The sequence below is a fragment of the Daphnia carinata genome, chromosome 10 (assembly GCF_022539665.2).
Source record: "Daphnia carinata strain CSIRO-1 chromosome 10, CSIRO_AGI_Dcar_HiC_V3, whole genome shotgun sequence".
NCBI classification, from domain to species: Eukaryota; Metazoa; Arthropoda; class Branchiopoda; order Diplostraca; family Daphniidae; genus Daphnia; species Daphnia carinata.
This window is the reverse complement of record NC_081340.1, coordinates 2,266,340-2,285,494: the sequence shown is the minus strand read 5'-3', so window position 1 is coordinate 2,285,494 and position 19,155 is coordinate 2,266,340. Positions and strand designations below refer to the sequence as shown.

Sequence of the window (19,155 nt, the reverse complement as noted above, 5' to 3'; positions counted from 1 at the left end):
AATAACAATATGCAAAGAAAAAAAAATCGGCAAAAAACAAATGTGGAATATGCTTCGCTGTTTTACGTTTTATTTCATTTTTCTTCTCCTTTCTGATTTGCTTTGATGCTTAGACGTATATGTAAACATATATATTGAGTTTTATTGACCCCCCCCGCTCCCTCTATATCAAACAGTTTATCACCCCCCTCAAAAGAATTGTGGACAAGGAAAGCTGGGGTTCTTTGCCTTTCAATAAACGTTTCGTTTGCCACTTCATCAAAAAAAAAACAAATGCTATTGATTCGCCATTTTGTTCTTACATTTTAATACAAAACCTACTGTTTTGAAAACGGAGAGAAGATGCTGGGCAAGCCAAAAGTGCGAATAGAGACTGTACTGACTTTTAATCATCTTTGTAAAAATTTAAAAAATAACATTCCCGCCCCGAACGAGCCTTTTGACACGTTCGACGAAATAGATTGTTTCCATTGCCGCCTTTTTAACATAGAGCCTTTTGTAAAAAAATATTTTAACCAAGTCTCTGAGACGCACTTTTGAGTTACGCCCATCAATCGCACAAAAAAAACACGTTGTGATGTACAGAGAGAGCATTGAATGCAATACTTGCTGCTGACAGATCGTTTAGCAGTTGGTGGATATGGCTTGTGTAATTGTATATCAGCAAAAGTCGATATACGGCTGAATTGATGTGCTTTCTTCATTTGCATTCATCGAAAAAAATGACGTTATCGTCAATGCAGATGGTTTTGAAGTCATTGAAGTTCCTGAGCGGCCGGAAGGGCCCTTGGAAGTATTCAACGTGACAGATACAAGAGCCCAGCTGCAGTGGTATCCACCAAGAGATGCGGGAGGAGGACCAATCATCGGCTACATCATCGACGCCCGAGAATTAGACAAAATAGACATCATCAGGTGACCTTTTGTTAACTGTTCTATCAGGTTTACCGTTCAATCCAAACGTGACCGACGTTCGGTTGTCGTGCACTGCTTCAGCCATAGATGTAAAGTATTACTTTTTGTGCAGTGTATGCAAAGGTATAGCCACAGAAAACTATTTCCTACAAGTGTGAAACTAGAAAAGTAGCTGGCTTCAAAGAGATACCTGTGCAACGTAAATCAGCTGTGGCTTCAGACGACGTGTACGGGAATAGGAATTGTTGAGCTCCTATACATATACGTCATTTCAGTATTTCATTCTTGAACACAGCAAATCAAATCAGCCTGAAATTCAGCGAATTGCAAGTATAAAGGACAGAAACAAAAAAACATTCACGACTTAAAATGGGAATTAAATAAGTGTATCGTAAATTTTCAATTTACCAGTTATCGATAAATGGCAGCCATCATGGATCAACAGAATATGTCAGACAGGTTTGGGATTTCTGAAAATGTTGAACGGTAATACGATCTGTCAATGTTGTGCCCTGTTCACAAACAAAGAGATTTTTACATTAGATTATTATTGCATAATAGGAAATAATAATAGGAAATAATAGGATTAAATCAGACGCAGAGGTACTGTACAATTCAATGGCTGAAAAGTGATGACTCATACAGGAAACAGAATTTGATATCGCGCAACGTCGGAAAACAGCTGATAGGAATTCAATAAGGATAATGATCATCACCGCCATTAGTAAAGAACACGTTGAACAGTGCGGTGATGAGGCTATCGCTGCCGAGAAAGCCAGTAAGCCGCTCAACACGCTTTTTTTGGCGGGAAAGCTGAGCAATTGCCCGTTGAAGCTCCATAGTGTTCTGGAAATTTCCTTAGCTGTATTCATTTAGAAAGTTAAATACGATTAAATGGTGTCCTCTTTGAATTCTGAAATGGGTAAAACGTTCTCTTCAACTACTGCCAGGTTAAGAGTGATTTACAACAAGGTAACCAAATTCTGATCTTGAGCTAAAAATAGTTTTTCACTAGAACCACGTGTAGAACGTCGGATGGACTACACGTTTCATTTCGATTTGGCTACAGAAACTAATGTAAATGCGTATGGCTCAGTTTTGAAATTGTTAACGTTAAACCGTGTTTGCGTTCTGGGATTTTGTCCACCGAAAGACGCATGACAAAAAGATCACGCCATTAGGTTGTGGTGCCATTTTACGAGCCAAACCAAACAAATGTGATTTGACGAAGCAACTCTACAAACAAACAGTGATAAAGTGTGGCTAAAAATTGTCTATTCGAAATGTTGTAAAATTTATCTTTATTGTTGTCATAAAAAGGTGAACTAGAATTAGTGTAATGTGAATATCTATGTAACTAGTTTAATAATTCTGCATTTTTTCCCTTCCATTTTCGGTTATTCGCTCGCGATGATCGATACTTCAGCCATTTAGAATTAGTGCCACCCACCTGTACCTCAGCCGTGCTCGAAGGACTGGAAACGGGACGACTCTATCAGTTCCGTGTTTACGCGGAGAATGCCGCCGGAATGAGCGAAGCCTTGATCGGTCCACGATCTGTCCGAATCCAGGCTGGAATAGGTAATTAATCACTCAAACTCATTCTACTTCTAGTTATTTACTGCCCATTGCAATTTCAGTCTAACAAGCTATTGATTTATGGTCTTCGAGCATTTTAGCTTGTTATAATGAAAGACCACATTATCATTAGTGCTGACTACACTACAATTTCACCTTTGGTTAACGAGTGTTCCCCGTATTCCAAGTCCATTCGAAAAGTACCCTCTGAAACATCGTAAAATGACTACACGTTCGGTACAAGTGATCCATGACTTTTTCGAGTTGCCGGATGATGACTCTGTGTCATCCGAAAAATACGTGGACAGATCCCAACAAGACAGAAAATGTAGAAGCTTTCTATTCCTTCTCCCCTTAAAAATAGACGAGAAGCTGTGACGCCGACAACGTCGAATGCCAAACAGAAATTCTTGCGTATATTTTCTTCTCACCGTCTTTTTGTTTTCCCTTTCTCTCGAATGGCCCAGTTGTTGACAATTCGCCCTAGCTTTAATCGTGTTTTTCCTTACCTCACTTTTTTTTTTTTTTTAAAGAAATTTATTTAGAAAACGAGAACGAAAAGACGCACAAAGAGCATAGTCGTTAAACATTTGAAGTCGTACCGTTGGTATTTTAACGATTATCGTGTTGGAATTCGACTTTTTCATTGTTGACGCGTAGCAAGAAGCCGTCAAAAAAGATTTCCGTTGTTATTTATTTTTATAACTTTTTGTATTTTCCTAACTTCGTTTTGGCTTTGACAAAGAAAAAGAAAAAAAAAATTAGGAGCTGATTTGTGCTGGACCACATGAGCGTCTGGCAGACGGCCATTAGGGCCGGGGCAGGATTATATTCGCGCCTCCCCATCTGCCACTGGTCACAGTTTTGAGTTTCGTTCGTTTCTCTTGCCAAAAAATCCGAGAGCAAACGCAGTGACTAGTTGTATCATTCGCCGTTGTGCTGCGTCCAGCAAAAGACGTTCGTTTGCTCTCATCCTTGCTCCCGCGCAAAAATTGTTCACAATTTTGTCAAGCGTCAGATTATTTAGCTCCCCTTCTGTGCCATGGACTTGTTTGTCTGCCTCCTGTAGAAAGTACCCCCCTGCCTTTTGCCAGCCTTTGGCCGTGTTTAGTGTCAGTGGAAGATGGGCAACAACAACGGCAAAGAGTCAGGCGAAGCAGCGCCTTCCCCTTCTAAACGTCGTGGTATTTATACATTAAACCAAAAGAGTGAACGGCTATTAATAGTTCTGATGCCAGTCTGCCACACGACAGACCAGCCATTTTCTTCCGGTATATACTTGCACTGCTTGTTTATTTATTTCTTTTTTCCCTTTTCTTTCTACAGCCAGGCCGAGTTGTCCCGGCGTGCCGGTCGTCATTCCTCGACAGGGTGGCGACGCCTTCCAACAGCTGGCCTACAGTAACAAGCCGGACGATGCAGTCATTCTCCAATGGGCTTCACCCTACACTGATGGTGGAACGCCCGTCAATGGTAGATAAGATACCTGCCATGTCCTACAAGGCCCCCAACTATCAGATTCCATTTGAGTTTCATTCCACTGTGAACGTTGCCCAGCTAATTTGCTTTTTATCTCTATTTGAAAGGATATGCTGTCGAGCGGAAAGCTGGAACAAACGGTCAATGGGTACGAGCGCATCCGCTGGATGTCCGCGAAACTGAAGTGGCGTTGACGGGCCTGCAGCCTGGACAGGATTATCGTTTCCGCGTCAAAGCGTCCAACGCGATCGGATGGTCGGAGCCGGGCAGTGAGTCGGAATCGTATCTAGTTCCGTACGATCCCAACAACGTCGTCCGGCCTTCGTTCACCGTCGGATTAAGGGATGCCATCGTTATGGAACACGAGAAAGTCGAGTTTGTGGTGGAAGTTCAAGGTATTCCGCCGCCCGAGGTCCAGTGGGTCGTTAACGCATCCACCGATTCCAAAGTGATCGTGACGGATCGCGATCCGGACACGGGCGTGTCTACGTTAGTCGTCAATGACGTCCTGGCTTGTGATGAAGGTGAGGTGAAATGCATCGCCACCAACGAAGCCGGCCAGTCCACTTCGTCCGCAATTTTGTCAGTGGAAGGTAATTTTTTTTTTTTTTTTTGTAATTAGGCAATTGTTTATCAAATTACGTTTAAATGGATTTGGCTATTATTCTAACAGCTCCACCTAGGGCCGTCTTGACGAAGAAATATGAAGACGGACTTATTTTCGAAGAAGGAGACATCATTCGGTTGAAAGTAGAATTCACAGGTCGTCCCCGGCCGGAAATCACGTGGTACCATGAAAACAAACTGCTCGCACCCGACGGGCGCATGGAAATTGAAATCATGGCCGATTGTACCATCCTCAAATTGGCACAGGCCAAACGGTCTGATCGCGGTGAATATACTGTCAAATTTCAGAGCGGACTGGGCGAGGACAGCGCATCATTTCTCGTCACAGTGGCCAGTAAGTCCCTTTCAACCCTCTTCTTCCGATCGAATGTTTAATAAAATTAAATATTTGCAGATCGACCTTCGGTACCTGGGAAACCGCAACCCGTCGATGTTTTGGAAACAGTCGTCTCTTTACAGTGGGATCCATCCGAAGATGATGGAGGCTGTGAAATAAGCTGTTACATCGTTGAATATAACAGGGTAATCTTTTTTTTAATTAAATTATTTGCCCCCCTTTTTTTAAAAAAGTAAATGTGACCTTGTTATTGGTCCAGCTGGGCTGGGACATGTGGCTTAAAGCGGCAACGTCGCGTACCCCTCAAATCCGTTTAGGAGATTTGATTCCCGGATCGACTTACCTTTTCCGCATTAAGGCGGAAAATCCTTATGGAGTGAGCGAGCCCAGTGCCCAGAGCGATATGATTCGTCTGCCCGCCCGAAGGTATTAGGAAAAATCCCATGAGGTGCATCACATTTTTAATGTCGACTAACGGAAAACGAACATTGACAGTAACGAGACATCATGGGTTCCGGATATGACGTCATCGGAGCTTGTCGATCCCGATGATACGACCATCTCCAGTTCTAATTTAGGTCCGCGCGACAGCGATCAGCAGGTCACTCGGTCTGGCGATTTTGATTATCTGCCTCTAGACGCGTCTGAATTGGAACTGGGTCGGTTAACTAACCCGTCCATCCTGGAAACTCCTCCTGCTTTAGAAGGTAACTATAGCCGGCCACGTAACACTAATGCATCCGTGTGGCTATTATAAATTATTATTTTTTTTTCTCATAAAAACAAACAAATCAAGCACTAGAAAACAAACAAAAATGTTAAAGCAAAAACAAAAAAAAACATTGGCATCAAAACACGCACGCGCAACCAGCACACGTAAACACGAACGGCCAATTTGCACTGACGATGTAACCCCCCTCCCCCGATGAATCGAATTTAATACAATAAAAACAACACTCATGAAACGTGACAAAAAATGTCAAAACACTCATAAGAAAAACGCACACGTCACTATTAAATTAAAGTCCATAACCGGGCAATTACAAAAAGAAAAACAAAAACATGCCGGATGAGGACGATATTTGAATATGAAATTTTTTCAATTTTATTTATTTATTCATTATTGTTTTTTTTTTTGTTTTTTTTTTTTTTAGTTGTGGGTGAGGTGGCGTTGATGTCGGAACCACCTGACCGACCTGGACAAGTAGAATTGGATCCTCGTTACGCGTTCAGTGCGTCAGCTGTCCTCGAAAAAATGGCCGCACCCGTCACAGTGTCGTCTCTGCCGGGATTCACGTCCAATGACGTGCTGTCTGGCATTGGTTCCAGCACTTCGAGGAATTCTTCATCTCCGTCTGTGTCGCCAGAACGTCCCTCCCTGGAAGACGCTCTCTCGCTGGACGATGACAGCAGCGAGGGCAGCAGTCACGATGTTGTCGTACAACAACTGGAAGTCGTGGAACAACCTATGGTACCCGTCCAGCAACGCGGGTTCCTCCTACCTCGTTCACCTGCTCGACTCTTTGTACACAACGCAGTTGTCCAGTCAGCGCTGAGCAGCGTGGCTTCTTCATCGGCGCCGCTAACATTGTCCGATGTCTTGGAACAAGTGGCCGTCGATGATGCCGTGGCAGACAGTCAGCCCAGCACTGCTCTTGACCAAATAGAACACGATCTCCAAGATGAGCTTCAAGTGTTGGACCAAATCGAACTCGACTTTGGCGATGCGAAGGCAGCCGGCCAAAACGAGGCTGGCCAAAGTGATAAAGAAATGAGCTCATCGGACCAAACGGATCAGATCTTGTTGGAGCAAGAGACGGTGATGGAACAGATGAAGCCACCACCAACACCATCGGACCAATTCACTTTGATGGAGCAACATGTCGAGCCGCCGTCGTGCGACGTGCTGGAATCGAGTGTGGCGAAAGAGAGCGAGGAGCCGGCCGTGGCCGATCACGTGGACGTGCCAACAATTTTGCTGCAGGAAGAAGAAGAAGAAGAAGAAGAGATGCATCAGGACGTGCATCCCGTCCAATCGCATCCCGCGGCCATCGACTCTGGCGTCTGCGAGTTGATGGCTCATCGTGGAAGTGACGGAGACGGGCAACACACGGAGCAGTACAGCGACGCCTACATCACGTCGGCCGTCGACTCCATCAGCAGTTGCGACTTTGGCGAAACGCCAGAACCAGGTAAAATCTCAATTCCCCATGTCACGTCTGTCAAAACACGAGGCTTTCTTTGAAAATCTTAAAGGGACAAGAAAAGAATTTTTGTTTTTGTTTTGAAACAAGAATGAAATAGACCTCCTCCACCTGCCTCTTTTTTTTGTTGTTTCAAAATGATGATTTAAAGAGGTTCGTTTGTAGTTCCAGTGCGAAAATGGAGGGGGGGGGTCGTATGTTTTTTGGCCACGACATTTGCACGTGTCTCGTGATTTGCACTTGCTGCGTTTTTCAGACATGTAAACCTCCTCTCCTCTATTTCCATCTAATGCGCTTTTGTGTGCGTCTGTGTGCGTGAGCGTGAGCGTTGGCGGCAGTGCGTACGGGGTGGAATAACACTGACGGGCTGCAATGTATTTTTAAACCCAAGCTTGTGTGTTTGGGCGTCTCCCAGAACAAGTCCGTTGCCTTAAAATCCTTTTTTTTTTCTCGACCCCCCCTATTCAATAAGGGCCAAAAAAAAAAAAAAAAAGAATTCGAAACGTGTCGGCTTTAATGAACAGATATAGAGCGGCCGTTTGGAATCAAACAAAAAATGAAAAGAGTAAAAATAAAGACAAACTTAAATTGGAAAAAAAAAAAAAGAAAAGAAATTTGGTGTTTAGACAAAACGTGAAAGGCATCCAGAAATTGTTTTTATTTTATTTTATTTTTTTCTTCTTCTCTTCTCTTCTCTCTCTCGCACTCTCTGTTCCAGGGGCTCTGGGATTTATTCTTTGCCCGGGTCTGATTTTAGAACTCAGCCAGTGTGTATATACCCCGTTGTTGCCCCGGCCGTTTGGGTTCGAGATTTTTTAGCGGGAGCGCCTTTCCCTTTTTTTTTTCTTTTTTCTTTTTTTCCTTTCTCTATCCCTGTCCTTCCTGTTCTCTGTTTGGGTAGACAGCCCCAGTCGCTGCCGAAGCTCCGTCTCGTTTGGCCGGACTTTTGATTTTTTTGCTCTTTTACGCTGGTGAATGATTTCAGTTTGGTGTGTTTGCATTGGCAGATGGTGTAGTGCTGGACCGACAGCCGAAAGGTGAATGCACGTCTCCGCCCATGAGTAGCCAGCCGATGGCCGAGATGGACGCCGACGTGGCTGCTCTCGCAACGGACGGACGGCCCATCTTTTTGCGATGCGTGACCGACCAGACGGTCAAAGTGGGCACGCGGGCGCGTTTCCTGGCCGAAATCGTCAGCTCTTCTGCCCTGGCCGTCACGTGGTTCTTCAATGGATTACCAGTTTTCCAGCCGGGCGAAACGGCCCACGGCCGTTTCAAGATGCTGCAGGAAGGCAATTTCTATTGCCTGGAAATCTGGCCCGTCGCGCTGGAAGACGAAGGCGCCTGGACGTGTCGCGCCGTTTTGGCTGAAACGTTCGGCTCGGAAGAGGGCGTTTCGGCCACTGCCCAGCTCCGCGTTATGGTGCCAAAAAGCTACAAAAGACCCGAATTTGTGGAAGATTTACAGGCGATCCTGACGGAGGAAGGCACCGTCTCTCTCGAGTGCAAAGTCGTCGGCATCCCGACGCCCGTCCTCCATTGGTTCAAAGACGGGAAAGAGATCAAGGCCGGCGATGTCTTCGCTTTCCGTGCGCCGCACTCGGACTCTACGGCCGAAGAGACGGCCACCTCGTTGGGCCTCTACTCGTGTGAGGCCGTCAATTGCATCGGCAAGGCCGTTTCGACGTCGCAGGTGCGCGTTCGCAACGCTGCCCAGCAGCAACAGCAATCGACTCCGAGTCAAAGCGAATCTGCTGGACCGCCCGCCATCATCGAAGAGCCGTTCAGTCAGAAGATTCGAGTCGGCGAAGACGTCCGCTTCTCTGTGCGCGTCATGGTACCCCCCAAGCCCGTTCAAGTCAAATGGTTCAATAAAGACGTGGCCAAAGAGGGCGGCCCTAAATACGTGGTCGGCGCAGACGGGCACGGAGGCTACTCGCTGGATATTACGCCGACGGACATTGACGACGACGGCGAGTGGAAAGTGGCCATCAAAAACGAAGGCGTCGAAGCCGAGTCCAGCGCTTCGGCCGTCCTGACGCTCGTCGTCCCCAAAAATTACCGGCCGCCTCGGTTCCTCGAGAGCCTCAAGGCCGTCTTGACCGAAGAAGGACTCGTCAGTTTCGAGTGCAAAGTGGTCGGATTCCCGACGCCGCAGCTCCAGTGGTTCAAAGACGGCCAGGAATTAAAGCCGGGCGATGTCTACCAACTGAGCGGGACCAATTCCCTGGGATCCTACTCTTGCGTCGCTCGCAACTGCATGGGCACGGCCGTCAGCGCCGCCGAGCTGACCGTCGACGACATCCAGAATCAGCTCAACGACGAGGAGCGTCGTCAGCTGATGGACGCTCACCGGCCGCCTGTGTTCGCCCAGGGACTGCGCTCCACCGAAGCCAGAGTCGGCGACGCCATGCGGTTGACTGTCCAGGTATCCAGCACGACGGAGAGCTTCCTGGTCACTTGGTTCCACAACGACGAGCCGATCGACCTGGACGAAACGCACAAATTCCGCAGCTGGAAAGAAGATGGCGGACTCTGCCATTTGGATGTGGAGCCCCTGGAATTTACGGATGAAGGCGACTGGAAATGCATCGTCATCAACGATTTCGGTCATGCCGTCACCAGCTGTTCCATCAAATTGACTGTTCCCAAATTCTTCCGCAAACCGCATTTCCTGGAACCGCTCAGGGCCGTCTTGTCCGACGAGGGCACTGTTAACCTGGAATGCAAAGTTATTGGCGTGCCGCAGCCCAGTTTGAAGTGGTACAAGGACGGCGTCGAGCTGAAACCGGGCGACATCCATCGCATCATGTCCGGCCAGGATGGAACTTGCTGCCTGGGCACTTACACCTGTGAAGCTCATAATTGTATGGGCACGTCGTCCAGTTCCGCCGCTCTTTTGGGCTTCGAAGATCGGCCCGAAGCCGAACAGAACGCGGACGCCGCCTTGGCTCGCGACGAGACATTGCTGGACGCCGAGCCGCGCAGTTACGTCACGGAGCATCCGCGCATCGCTCGCAATCCATCGCTGTCTACCATCCAGGAAGAGCGATCGTCGCAGATTTCCCTGTACGAGACGGCCAATGCCGAAGATACTTTGACGGAGGAGCGGGCTGAAATTAGCGTCTCCCTGGACGGCAGAGAAGTGTCCGTCTCTCTGTACGAAACGCCGGACCTGACGGAAGAGGAAGCCCAGCAAATCGTTGAGCTCTTTGCCGAGGAATTGTCGGAAAGGATTTCGTACCGCAACACGACCGAGTTGCCCCCCTTGCGATTTACCCGCGAAACGGCCACGTCCGGCTCCCTGTTGATGGAGGCCGTCGTCATCGACGTGCCGATGGAAGTCAACGGGTCGGGCGATTCGTCGCTGGCCAAGACACTGAGCGAATTGTCGTACGAAGAAGCGCCGACCGAGGCGGACATTGAAGAATTGTCGGCCATGGAAGCCCTGATCATCGAAGAGGCGGACCAGCGGGACAATCCTTACTTTTTGGACGATTTGACCATCCCGGATCTTCCGTACGAAGTGACGGACGTCCGGCGATCCATCACTGGACTGCACGAAGCCCTTTTCGTCCAGGAGACGTGTCCGTCCGACAGGGAACAGCCGCTGCATTTGGAATCGCACAGCGGCGGGGCCACGCCGATCGTCATGTCCCCACGTCGGTTGAGCCTGGAACACGACGAGTTCGAAGTCAAGGTTGTGGAGGATTATCAAGTCGTGTCGGCCGATGGCATCCGATCGCCCGTCGATGCCGACTATTATTCGCCGCTGGAATATTCGGATAGCTGCAGCGTTTTGCTCACCTCGCCCAAGACGGCGGACTCGCCCGTCGAAGAGGCTGTTTGCGTGGCGACGCCCACCGTCCAGCAGCCAGCCGTTGTCGAGGAGCCTGTCGTCATGTCAACGCCGCTTTGCGATGTGGCCGCCACGGTGCCGGCCGCGTATCTACCGCTATCGGCCGTCAAGGACAAACTGGAGGATTTCGTGATGTCCAACAAGAGCTCGTTGGACATTCGGGAATCGGCGGACGAGACGGAGACGTCGGCGGACGAGAATTCGCAGCGACGGACGAGCGTCGTCGAAGCGCCGTCACGCGAATCACTGGAGAGAAGAATGCCGTCTGCGTCCAACGAACTGGAACGGGCGCAAGAAGCCGGTGGAATACCGACGATTGAGGCTGGCCCATCATCTGACGTGGTCCTCGTTGAACCGACATTGTCAGCTGTCCGTCTGGAATCGGATCAAACTTCCGGTGCGGATGGGCCGGAATCTGCCCGAGATGGGCATCCGTCTGCGCTGCCTAGCGGCGGAAGAATTCAGGTCGCCGAGCGAGGCGATGTGACATGTGCAGAGGAATGCTGGAACGAGGCCAGCCGTCTGGCAGCAGACGTGCACACTGTAATGGATGAGGCCTCCGTAGAAGATCGCGGGGTCGAATTGGAACAATATCCATCCACGTCATCTGCTAGCAATGCCGGCCGCTCGCTGGGCACTCGCCAACAGCAAGAGGACGACGCAAAGGGGCAAAGTTGCGACGCGCTCAAAGACGAACGAGACATTCTTTGGGGTTTTTCAGATGCAGCAGCTGCTGCCCCCTGTGCAGCCACTGGGGGCGATGTTGCCGATGGTGGTAGCAATTTGAATGCGCACGTATCAGACGTAACGACGGGATCAAAGGTGGAACAAACGTCGGCCGCATCATCGCCAATTATTGCGGAACAATGCAGCGACGTGGGGCCGCCGCTGCATTTCCCAGAAGCCGATGATCGTGCAACAAGCGTAGTCGACGTGGCTGCCGAGCTTCCTGGAAACGTGACCAACGACACGCCACTCGCAATTACCAAGAGCGAAGAGTCGTGCGCTGCAGTACAATCAGAAGCGAAGTCTGACGATGAGCCTGTAATTCCAGGAGAATTGGCGCTGGCCGAAAAGAAAGAGCTACGGCAAGACATTGGGACGGAGTTGGACGATAAGGCTATAGAAGAGGCCGCTGTTGTTGTCGATGATGAAAGCACAAAAGAGGTTGAATTGAGGGATGAAGTACAGAAAGATGTTGAAGAATTGGTATGCCCGAAGAAGGACGCTGCAGAAGAGAATGTCATGGAGAAAGATGTTGGCAAAGTGGAGATACTTACTGGTGATGCTGAAGAATTAAATCAAGTTGGGAATGAGGCTGATGCGAAACTCGAAGGAGATGGGAGCCAAAATGAAGCTGTCCACGAAGCTGGGGAGCAGAAAAATGTGGAGAACATTGAAGTTCTAGAGCTGCAAGAGCATAAAAATGAACAGGAAGAGAATTTGAAAATGAACGAGGAGCAATGCCAAACGAAAGAAGAATCAACTCGAGTCGAGTCCGGTAATAAAAATGTAGAGTCGCATATTAATGACGTTGAAATTCCAGCGCTGCAAAAGGAGGTCAAAGAAGATGAGCAATTCAGCAAGGAAGCTGAAGCGCAAGAACTGTCCTCAATGCCAACTGAAGAACACGTCAACAAAGAAGTTCAGATGCAAGACGAGCAGATGAAAGACGAGGAGCAGCCGACCGTCTTCAATGTTGGAGACACGTTGGAACATGTCAACGATGCAACCGAAAAGGAAGCTAAAGAGAGGGAGGTCCTTGTTAAAGAAATTCATGCAAAAGAGATGGTTCAAAAAGGAGCCGAGGAAGAAGAAGAGCGTCTCTTAAAAGAGGCGGAAGAAAAGGAGCGTCTTCTCAAGGAAGCGGAAGCGGAAGAAAAGGAGAGGCTTCTCAAAGAAGCCAAAGAAACTGAGCGCGTCAAAGAAGAAGCTGCCGAACAAGAACGACTTCAGTGCGAAGCTGCCGAAAGGCAGCACGTCAAGAAAGAAGCTAAAGTTCAAGAGCTCCCAGCTAAAGAGGCTGAAGAACTCCTTAAAGAAGCCGAAGAAAATGAGCGTCTCCGTAAAGAAGCCGAAGAAAACGAGCGTCTCCTTAAAGAAGCTGAAGAAAAAGAGCGTCTGCTTAAGGAAGCCGAAGAGCAAGAACGTCTCGTTAAGGAAGCCGAAGAAAACGAGCGTTTACGTAAAGAAACCGAAGAAAAGGAACGTGCCCTGAAAGAAGCCGAAGAAAAAGAGCGCCTCCTTAAAGAAGCCGAAGAAAAGGAACGTGCCCTTAAAGAAGCTGAAGAAAAGGAGCGCCTCCTGAAGGAGTCTGAAGAAAACAAACGTCTTGTGAAAGAGGCCGAGGAAAATGAGCGCTTGAAAATGGAAGCTGAAGAAAACGAGCGTCTCCGCAAAGAAGCCGAGGAAAATGAGCGCCTCCAAAAGGAAGCTGAAGAGCAAGAGCGCCTCCAAAAGGAAGCTGAAGAGCAAGAGCGCCTCCAAAAGGAAGCTGAGGAGAAAGAGCGCCTCCAAAAGGAAGCTGAGGAGAAAGAGCGCCTTCAAAAGGAAGCTGAAGAGAAAGAGCGCCTTCAAAAGGAAGCTGAAGAGCAAGAACGGCTTCAGAAGGAAGCTGAAGAGCAAGAATGTCGCCTTAAAGAAGCCGAAGAAAAAAATGAACGTGTCCGTAGAGAAGCTGAAGAAGAAGAATGTCGCCGTGAACAAGCCGAGGAAAACGAGCGTTTGAGGGTAGAAGCTGAAGAGCAAATCCGTCTGAAACAGGAGGCCGAACAGCAAGAGCGCCTCCTGAAAGAAGCCGAAGAAAAAGAACGACTTCTTCAAGAAGCTGAGGAACGTGATCGCCTTGTCAAGGAAGCCGAAGAACTAGAGCGCCTCAAAGTAGAAGCCGAAGCCGAAGAAAAAGAGCGTATCCGTAAGGAAGCCGAAGATAAGGAACGTGCCCTGAAAGAAGCTGAAGAAAAGGAATGTCTCGCGAAAGAGGCTGAGGAAAAGGAACGCCTTGCAAAAGAGGCTGAGGAAAAGGAACGCTTGAAAATTGAAGCCGAAGAGAAAGAACGTCTCCGCAAAGATGCTGAAGAGAAAGAACGTCTAGTTAAAGAAGCTGAAGAGAAAGAACGTCTAGTTAAAGAAGCTGAAGAGAAAGAACGTCTAGTTAAAGAAGCTGAAGAGAAAGAACGTCTAGCTAAAGAAGCTGAAGAGAAAGAACGTCTAGTTAAAGAAGCTGAAGAGAAAGAACGTCTAGCTAAAGAAGCTGAAGAGAAAGAACGTCTAGTTAAAGAAGCTGAAGAGAAAGAACGTCTAGTTAAAGAAGCTGAAGAGAAAGAACGTCTAGTTAAAGAAGCTGAAGAGAAAGAACGTCTAGTTAAAGAAGCTGAAGAGAAAGAACGTCTAGCTAAAGAAGCGGAAGAGAAAGAACGTCTAGTTAAAGAAGCGGAGGAAAACGAGCGCCGCGTGAAAGAAGCTGAAGACGTAGAACGTCTTAAGCAAGAAGCTGAGCAAGCGGATCGCCTCAAGAAAGAAGCTGAAGAGCAAGAACTCCTCCTACAAGAAGCTATTGAACAAGCCTCGCTCGCCATTGAAGCTGAAGAAATGGAGCGGCTGAAACGAGAAGCCCAACTAAACGAATGCCCCGCAAAAGATTCCGCCCAAGACAAAGAATCCATCAATAAAGAAACTAACGGCCAAGAAATGAAAGCAGAAGGATCGGTCGAAGAAAGTGCGGATGCTAACAGCCAAACACAACGGACATCCCGAAGACTGGAGGCCGCGTCTTCCATTCTCTCACCTGGAGCGCTGCGATCGATGGACGCCAGCCTTCCACGACACAGCGAAACGTCACATTTGACGGCTGAAACGCCGCTGGGCCGTCAACGTATCGCCAAAACGGAAGCGGGACATGACGATGTGTTGGAGAGGAAAGAGCTCGATAGAAAATTGAGCGTAGAAGACAAAGTGAGAGCCTCGTTAGCCGAATCTTCGCTCACTGAAGACGAACTGATTGCCAAGCAAATCGAGGAAGACAAGCAGAAGCGGCGACGTGAAGCGGCCGAAAGATTATTGCGAGAGCAGGAACAAGAAGCTTCCGGCCAGGCTGACGCCAGTGCGATGAGGCGCGAAGAGAGGCTCCGTCTGGAACAATCGGAGCTGCATCGAACCGTTGACGAGCACATCCGCAAGCAGCAGCAGGAAGAGGAGGTGATCCAGCGCGAATCGGAAGAGGACAAGCTTCGTCTCCAAAAACAGAAAGAGGAAGAGCGCCGGATCAAGTTGGAAGAGGCCGAAAAATTGCGCAGGGAGGTGGAGATGCAGGAGCGTCAGAGGCGCGAAGAAAAGGAAGCCAAGCGATTGGAAATGGAGAGGATCCAGCGCGAGAAGGAGGCCGAAGAATGGACGCTGAAAGAGCAAGAGCGCATCCGCCTGGAGGAGGAAATTCAGCGGCTCGAATCGGAGCGCCTCCGCATGAAGGAAGAGCGTCGATTGCGCCAGGCCAAGGAGGAAGAAGAGGAACGTCTGCGCGTTAAGAAAGAGCGCGAAGAGCGTATGCGTCGCGAACAGGAAGACGAGGAGCGTCTCCGCAGAGAGGAGGAGGAACAGCTGCGCTTGATGAAGGAAGAAAGGGAGCGGGCCCGAAAACAAAAGGAGGAAGAAGAGGAGCAAATGCTGAGGGCCATCGAGGAGCGCGCTCAGAAGAAGAAGGAAGAAAACGAACGGCTGCGCAAGGAGAAGGAAGGAGAGGAGCGTCTGAAGAAGGAGGAAGAGAAGCAGCGTCGCGAGGAAGAGGAGCGAAAGCGGGCGGAAGCGGCCGAGAAGTTGAAGAGAGAGGCGGAAGAGAAGACGAGGGAGAAGGAGGAGAAGCGCCTGAAACAGGAAGAAGAGAAGAGGAAGCGCGAAGAGGAAGAAAAGCGGATGAAGGAGGAATTGAGGAAGCAAAAGGAAGAGGAAGCCAAAAAGGTGCTGGAAGAACTGGAAGCGGCCAGGTTGAAGCGCGCCGAAGAGCAAAAACTCGTGGCGGAAGAGGAGCAAATTACTGAGCGATGCGTTAAACAAACCGAACACGTCCAGCAAGCCGCTAGTCCTAAAGAAACGACCAACGAAGCCGGCCCTGGTCCGTCGCAAGGTGAAACGTTGGAAGTCCTCGAAAAAAGGCCGGCAGAGTCGGTGGAAATGAACGAAGTAAAAGAAAGAAAAGAGGATGCGGCGGCAACGTTAGTGCGCAAGGAGGACGAAGTGAAAGAACCGGACATGAAAAGCAAAGAAGAAAAGTTGAAGGTGGAAGATGACGGAATGATGAAGCAGAAAGAAAGGGAAGAGCGAGAATTGAGAGAGCAAGAAGAGCGGAAGAAGGAAGGGGAAAAGAAAATGAAGGAGCAAGAAGAACGGAAGAAGGAGGAGGAGGAGGAAAAGAAATTGAAGGAGCAGCAGCAACAGGAAAAGGAGCGCCAAGCGGCCGAGGAGCGGAAGCGAATCGAAGAAGAAAAGCAACGCAAGGAGGAGGCGGAAGAAAAGAAGAGGAAGGAACAAGAAGAGAAGGAGCGCAATAAAGAAGAAGCGGACCGGAAGAAACTGAAGGAGCTTCAAGAAGCTGAAGAAATGAAATTGAAGGAGCAACGGGAAAAGGAAGCCGAGGAAAAGAAAAAAAAGAAAGATCAAGCGGAAAAGGAACGCCAAGAAAGGGAGGAAAAGGAGAAGCAGGAAGCGGAAGAGAGGAAACGGAAGGAGCTGCAGGAGGCTGAAGAAAAGAAGCTAAAGGAAGAAGCGGACAAGGAGCGCAAGGAGAAAGAGGAGAAGGCGCTGAAGGAAAAGCAGCGCAAAGAAGCCGAAGAGAAGAAATTGAAGGAAGGACAGGAGCGGCTCGAGGCGGAAGAAAGGAACAAGAAGGAACAGGAAAAGAAGCTCAAGGAGGCTGAAGAATTGAAGAAGAAGGAGCGCCAAGAAGCCGAGCAAAAGAAATTAAAAGAAGAAAAAGAGAAAGAGCGTCTGGAGGCCGAGGCAAAGAAACTAAAGGAGCAACAGGAAAAGGAACGTCAAGAAGCGGAAGCGAAGAAATTAAAGGAGCAACAAGAAAAGGAACGCGAAGAGAAGAAATTGAAAGAACAACAAGAAAAAGAGCGTCAAGAAGCTGAAGAGAAGAAATTAAAGAAACAGCAGGAAAGAGAACGCAAAGAGGCTGAAGAAATCAAATTGAAGGAGCAACAGGAGAAAGAACGCAAAGAGAAGAAGAAGAAGGACAAACTGGAGAAAGAACGCAAGGAAATGAAGGAGCAGCAGCAGCAACAGCAGCAGCAAGAAAAAGAAACGAAAAAGGCCGAAGAAATCAGAAGGAAGGACGAGCGAATGACGTCCAAAACGCAAGAGAGCAACGTCCAGGAGCAACGCGTCGAAGCGCAAGAGGTCAAGAAACGAAGCGAAGGTGAGGCTGGCCGACGCGTCGATGACGCACGTAGCCGTTCGGATGACGAATCGTCTAACAAGGAGCGTCGAAGGAGGCCCATCACAAATTCAGATGAGCCAGCGGTTGAGTGTGCGTCCGATAACTCAGCGAAGACGACGCGCACCAGGGTTCGACCGGCCGATGAATCTCAATTTGATTGCGCCGTTATCGGTTCCGCCACTCGACGTCGGCCCGTGCCAACCGTCTTCGAAGAAGGTTGCGATTCGATCGATCAACCTCCATCGCAACAGCAACAGCAACAGCAGCAGACGCACGGCAGGCCACAGCTTTCCACCGATTTCGATTTGCATCCGGCTACGAGGCTAAGCAGGGAAGACATGCGTCATGGAATTCGGTCCCGTTCGGCAGGTGTCGCATCCCACTCGATGATGCTAAACAGATCCGCGTATCATGCAGAGTCTCATTCTACCCAACCGGAATGGGATTGTAGTTCCGCTAAAACAAGCGAAGTAAATGTTTAAAATTCTTTTTTTTTTTTTTTTTTTTTTTTTTTTTTTTTTTTTTATTTATTTTCTTATGTCATTTGCATATTTTTTAAAATGTTTTGAATTTTTGAAAAAATGATCAGGATGGAAGAAGGGATCCAAAGAAGAAGCCGAAATTCAGCTCTAAATTACGCGACATGGAAGTGGCCAAGGGCTCTAGAATTAAGCTGACTTGCAGCTTGCTGGCCAGTCCCGAGCCGGAAATCGAGTGGTTCCGCAACGGATTCCCGCTGCTGAAATCGGAAGATCCTCAGAAATACGTGACGAGCTGGGACCCGATGGGCATCGCCAGTTTGGAAGTCCGCAATTTGGTGCGGTCCGACACGGGCGAGTACATGTGCGTGGCCCGGAACCACCACGGCCAGGCCAGCACGTCGGCGGATCTTCGCGTCCGAGGCGACTACGAGCCGAAACCGAGTCCGCCGACGTTTACCTCAACCATCCGAGACGTCTACCGGGAAGAGAGCGACGAGCTGTTTCTCGACTGCTCCGTCAACGGTTTCCCGACGCCCAAGATCACTTGGCTCAAAGACGGGATCAAACTCCACCTGAGCAGCCGCTACAAGCACAGTCTCGACGCAGACGGACGCTGTCGTCTCGTCGTCCATTCGCCCTGTGTCGGCGATTCGGGCCAGTACACTTGCGTCGCCCAGAATGCATCGAGAAAGGACGAGATTTCCAGTTTCGTCGTAGTTCCAGGTAAGTCTATCAGTTTGGTTGGCACGTCTGTCGGGATCAATTCGTCACGTCATCAGTTTTTTTTTTGTTTTTTTTTTTAAATATTTGATTTCTAATTGAAAAAAAAAAAAAAAAAAATAGAACACGTTTGGAACAATAGCGAGAAACGGATGAAGACGGTCCCGAGTCATGGTGGATATTCTGGCAGTGCGGAATTCTACCGCCGCCAAGCTGAGCGTGATAAGATCGCGTCTTCGGGAGACGGTCACGGCTTTGACGCGGCCCGTTACGATGGAATGGGTGTTCCAGATGACTCGGCCCATTTCGTCTTGTTACCCGAGAGCACGCTGACCGTCGGCAGGGATCGCGATCTTGTCATCCAGTGTCGCGTCCGAGGACATCCACGACCTAAAGGTACATTTTAGAGAGAGCCATCTAGCGGTCATTATTGTAACATTTAGTTTTCGGGTTATTATTATTATTTTTTTTTTTTATTTTTTTTTTTTAATGCCCAATTTGGCTCTCACTGATAAGCACCA

The 19,155-nt window shown here is 48.7% G+C and overlaps 3 protein-coding genes across 3 annotated transcripts in view; all 3 read left to right on the top strand.

Moving 5' to 3' along the window:
* The first annotated feature begins 608 nt into the window (after positions 1-608).
* Positions 609-9,782, top strand: LOC130702077 (obscurin-like). The gene is made up of 11 exons (XM_059497297.1): positions 609-915; positions 2,342-2,496; positions 3,820-3,966; positions 4,080-4,565; positions 4,646-4,933; positions 4,994-5,121; positions 5,196-5,362; positions 5,432-5,643; positions 6,091-7,128; positions 8,148-9,716; positions 9,766-9,782. The coding sequence occupies exons 2-11, from the start codon at positions 2,445-2,447 to the stop codon at positions 9,780-9,782; spliced, it is 4,104 nt and encodes a 1,367-aa protein (XP_059353280.1). The 5' UTR covers positions 609-915; positions 2,342-2,444.
* Positions 9,783-9,801: 19 nt separating this feature from the next.
* On the top strand, positions 9,802-18,213 carry LOC132088403 (trichohyalin-like; the record flags this gene model as incomplete). The annotated part of the gene is made up of 2 exons (XM_059497296.1): positions 9,802-17,902; positions 18,022-18,213. Coding segments are annotated over exons 1-2 (8,145 nt in total), but the record flags the coding sequence as incomplete, so codon positions are not given.
* A 222-nt stretch (positions 18,214-18,435) lies between these two features.
* The window catches only part of LOC130702098 (myosin light chain kinase, smooth muscle-like), a 41,897-nt gene continuing 41,177 nt past the window's right edge, over positions 18,436-19,155 (top strand). Inside the window, exons 1-2 of the mRNA XM_057523769.2 lie at positions 18,436-18,637; positions 18,758-19,030. Of these exons, the coding sequence (XP_057379752.2) occupies positions 18,787-19,030 (244 nt within the window). The 5' untranslated portion in view covers positions 18,436-18,637; positions 18,758-18,786. The remainder of the gene's footprint in view (positions 18,638-18,757; positions 19,031-19,155) is intronic.

Excerpts from the sequence above, each read along its gene's own strand:
- LOC130702077 (XM_059497297.1), top strand. The coding sequence starts at position 2,445 with ATGAGCGAAGCCTTGATCGGTCCACGATCTGTCCGAATCCAGGCTGGA. Across the intron at positions 4,934-4,993 it reads ATTTCTCGTCACAGTGGCCA|ATCGACCTTCGGTACCTGGG; the intron begins GTAAGTCCCTTT and ends AAATATTTGCAG. Across the intron at positions 7,129-8,147 it reads TGGCGAAACGCCAGAACCAG|ATGGTGTAGTGCTGGACCGA; the intron begins GTAAAATCTCAA and ends TTGCATTGGCAG.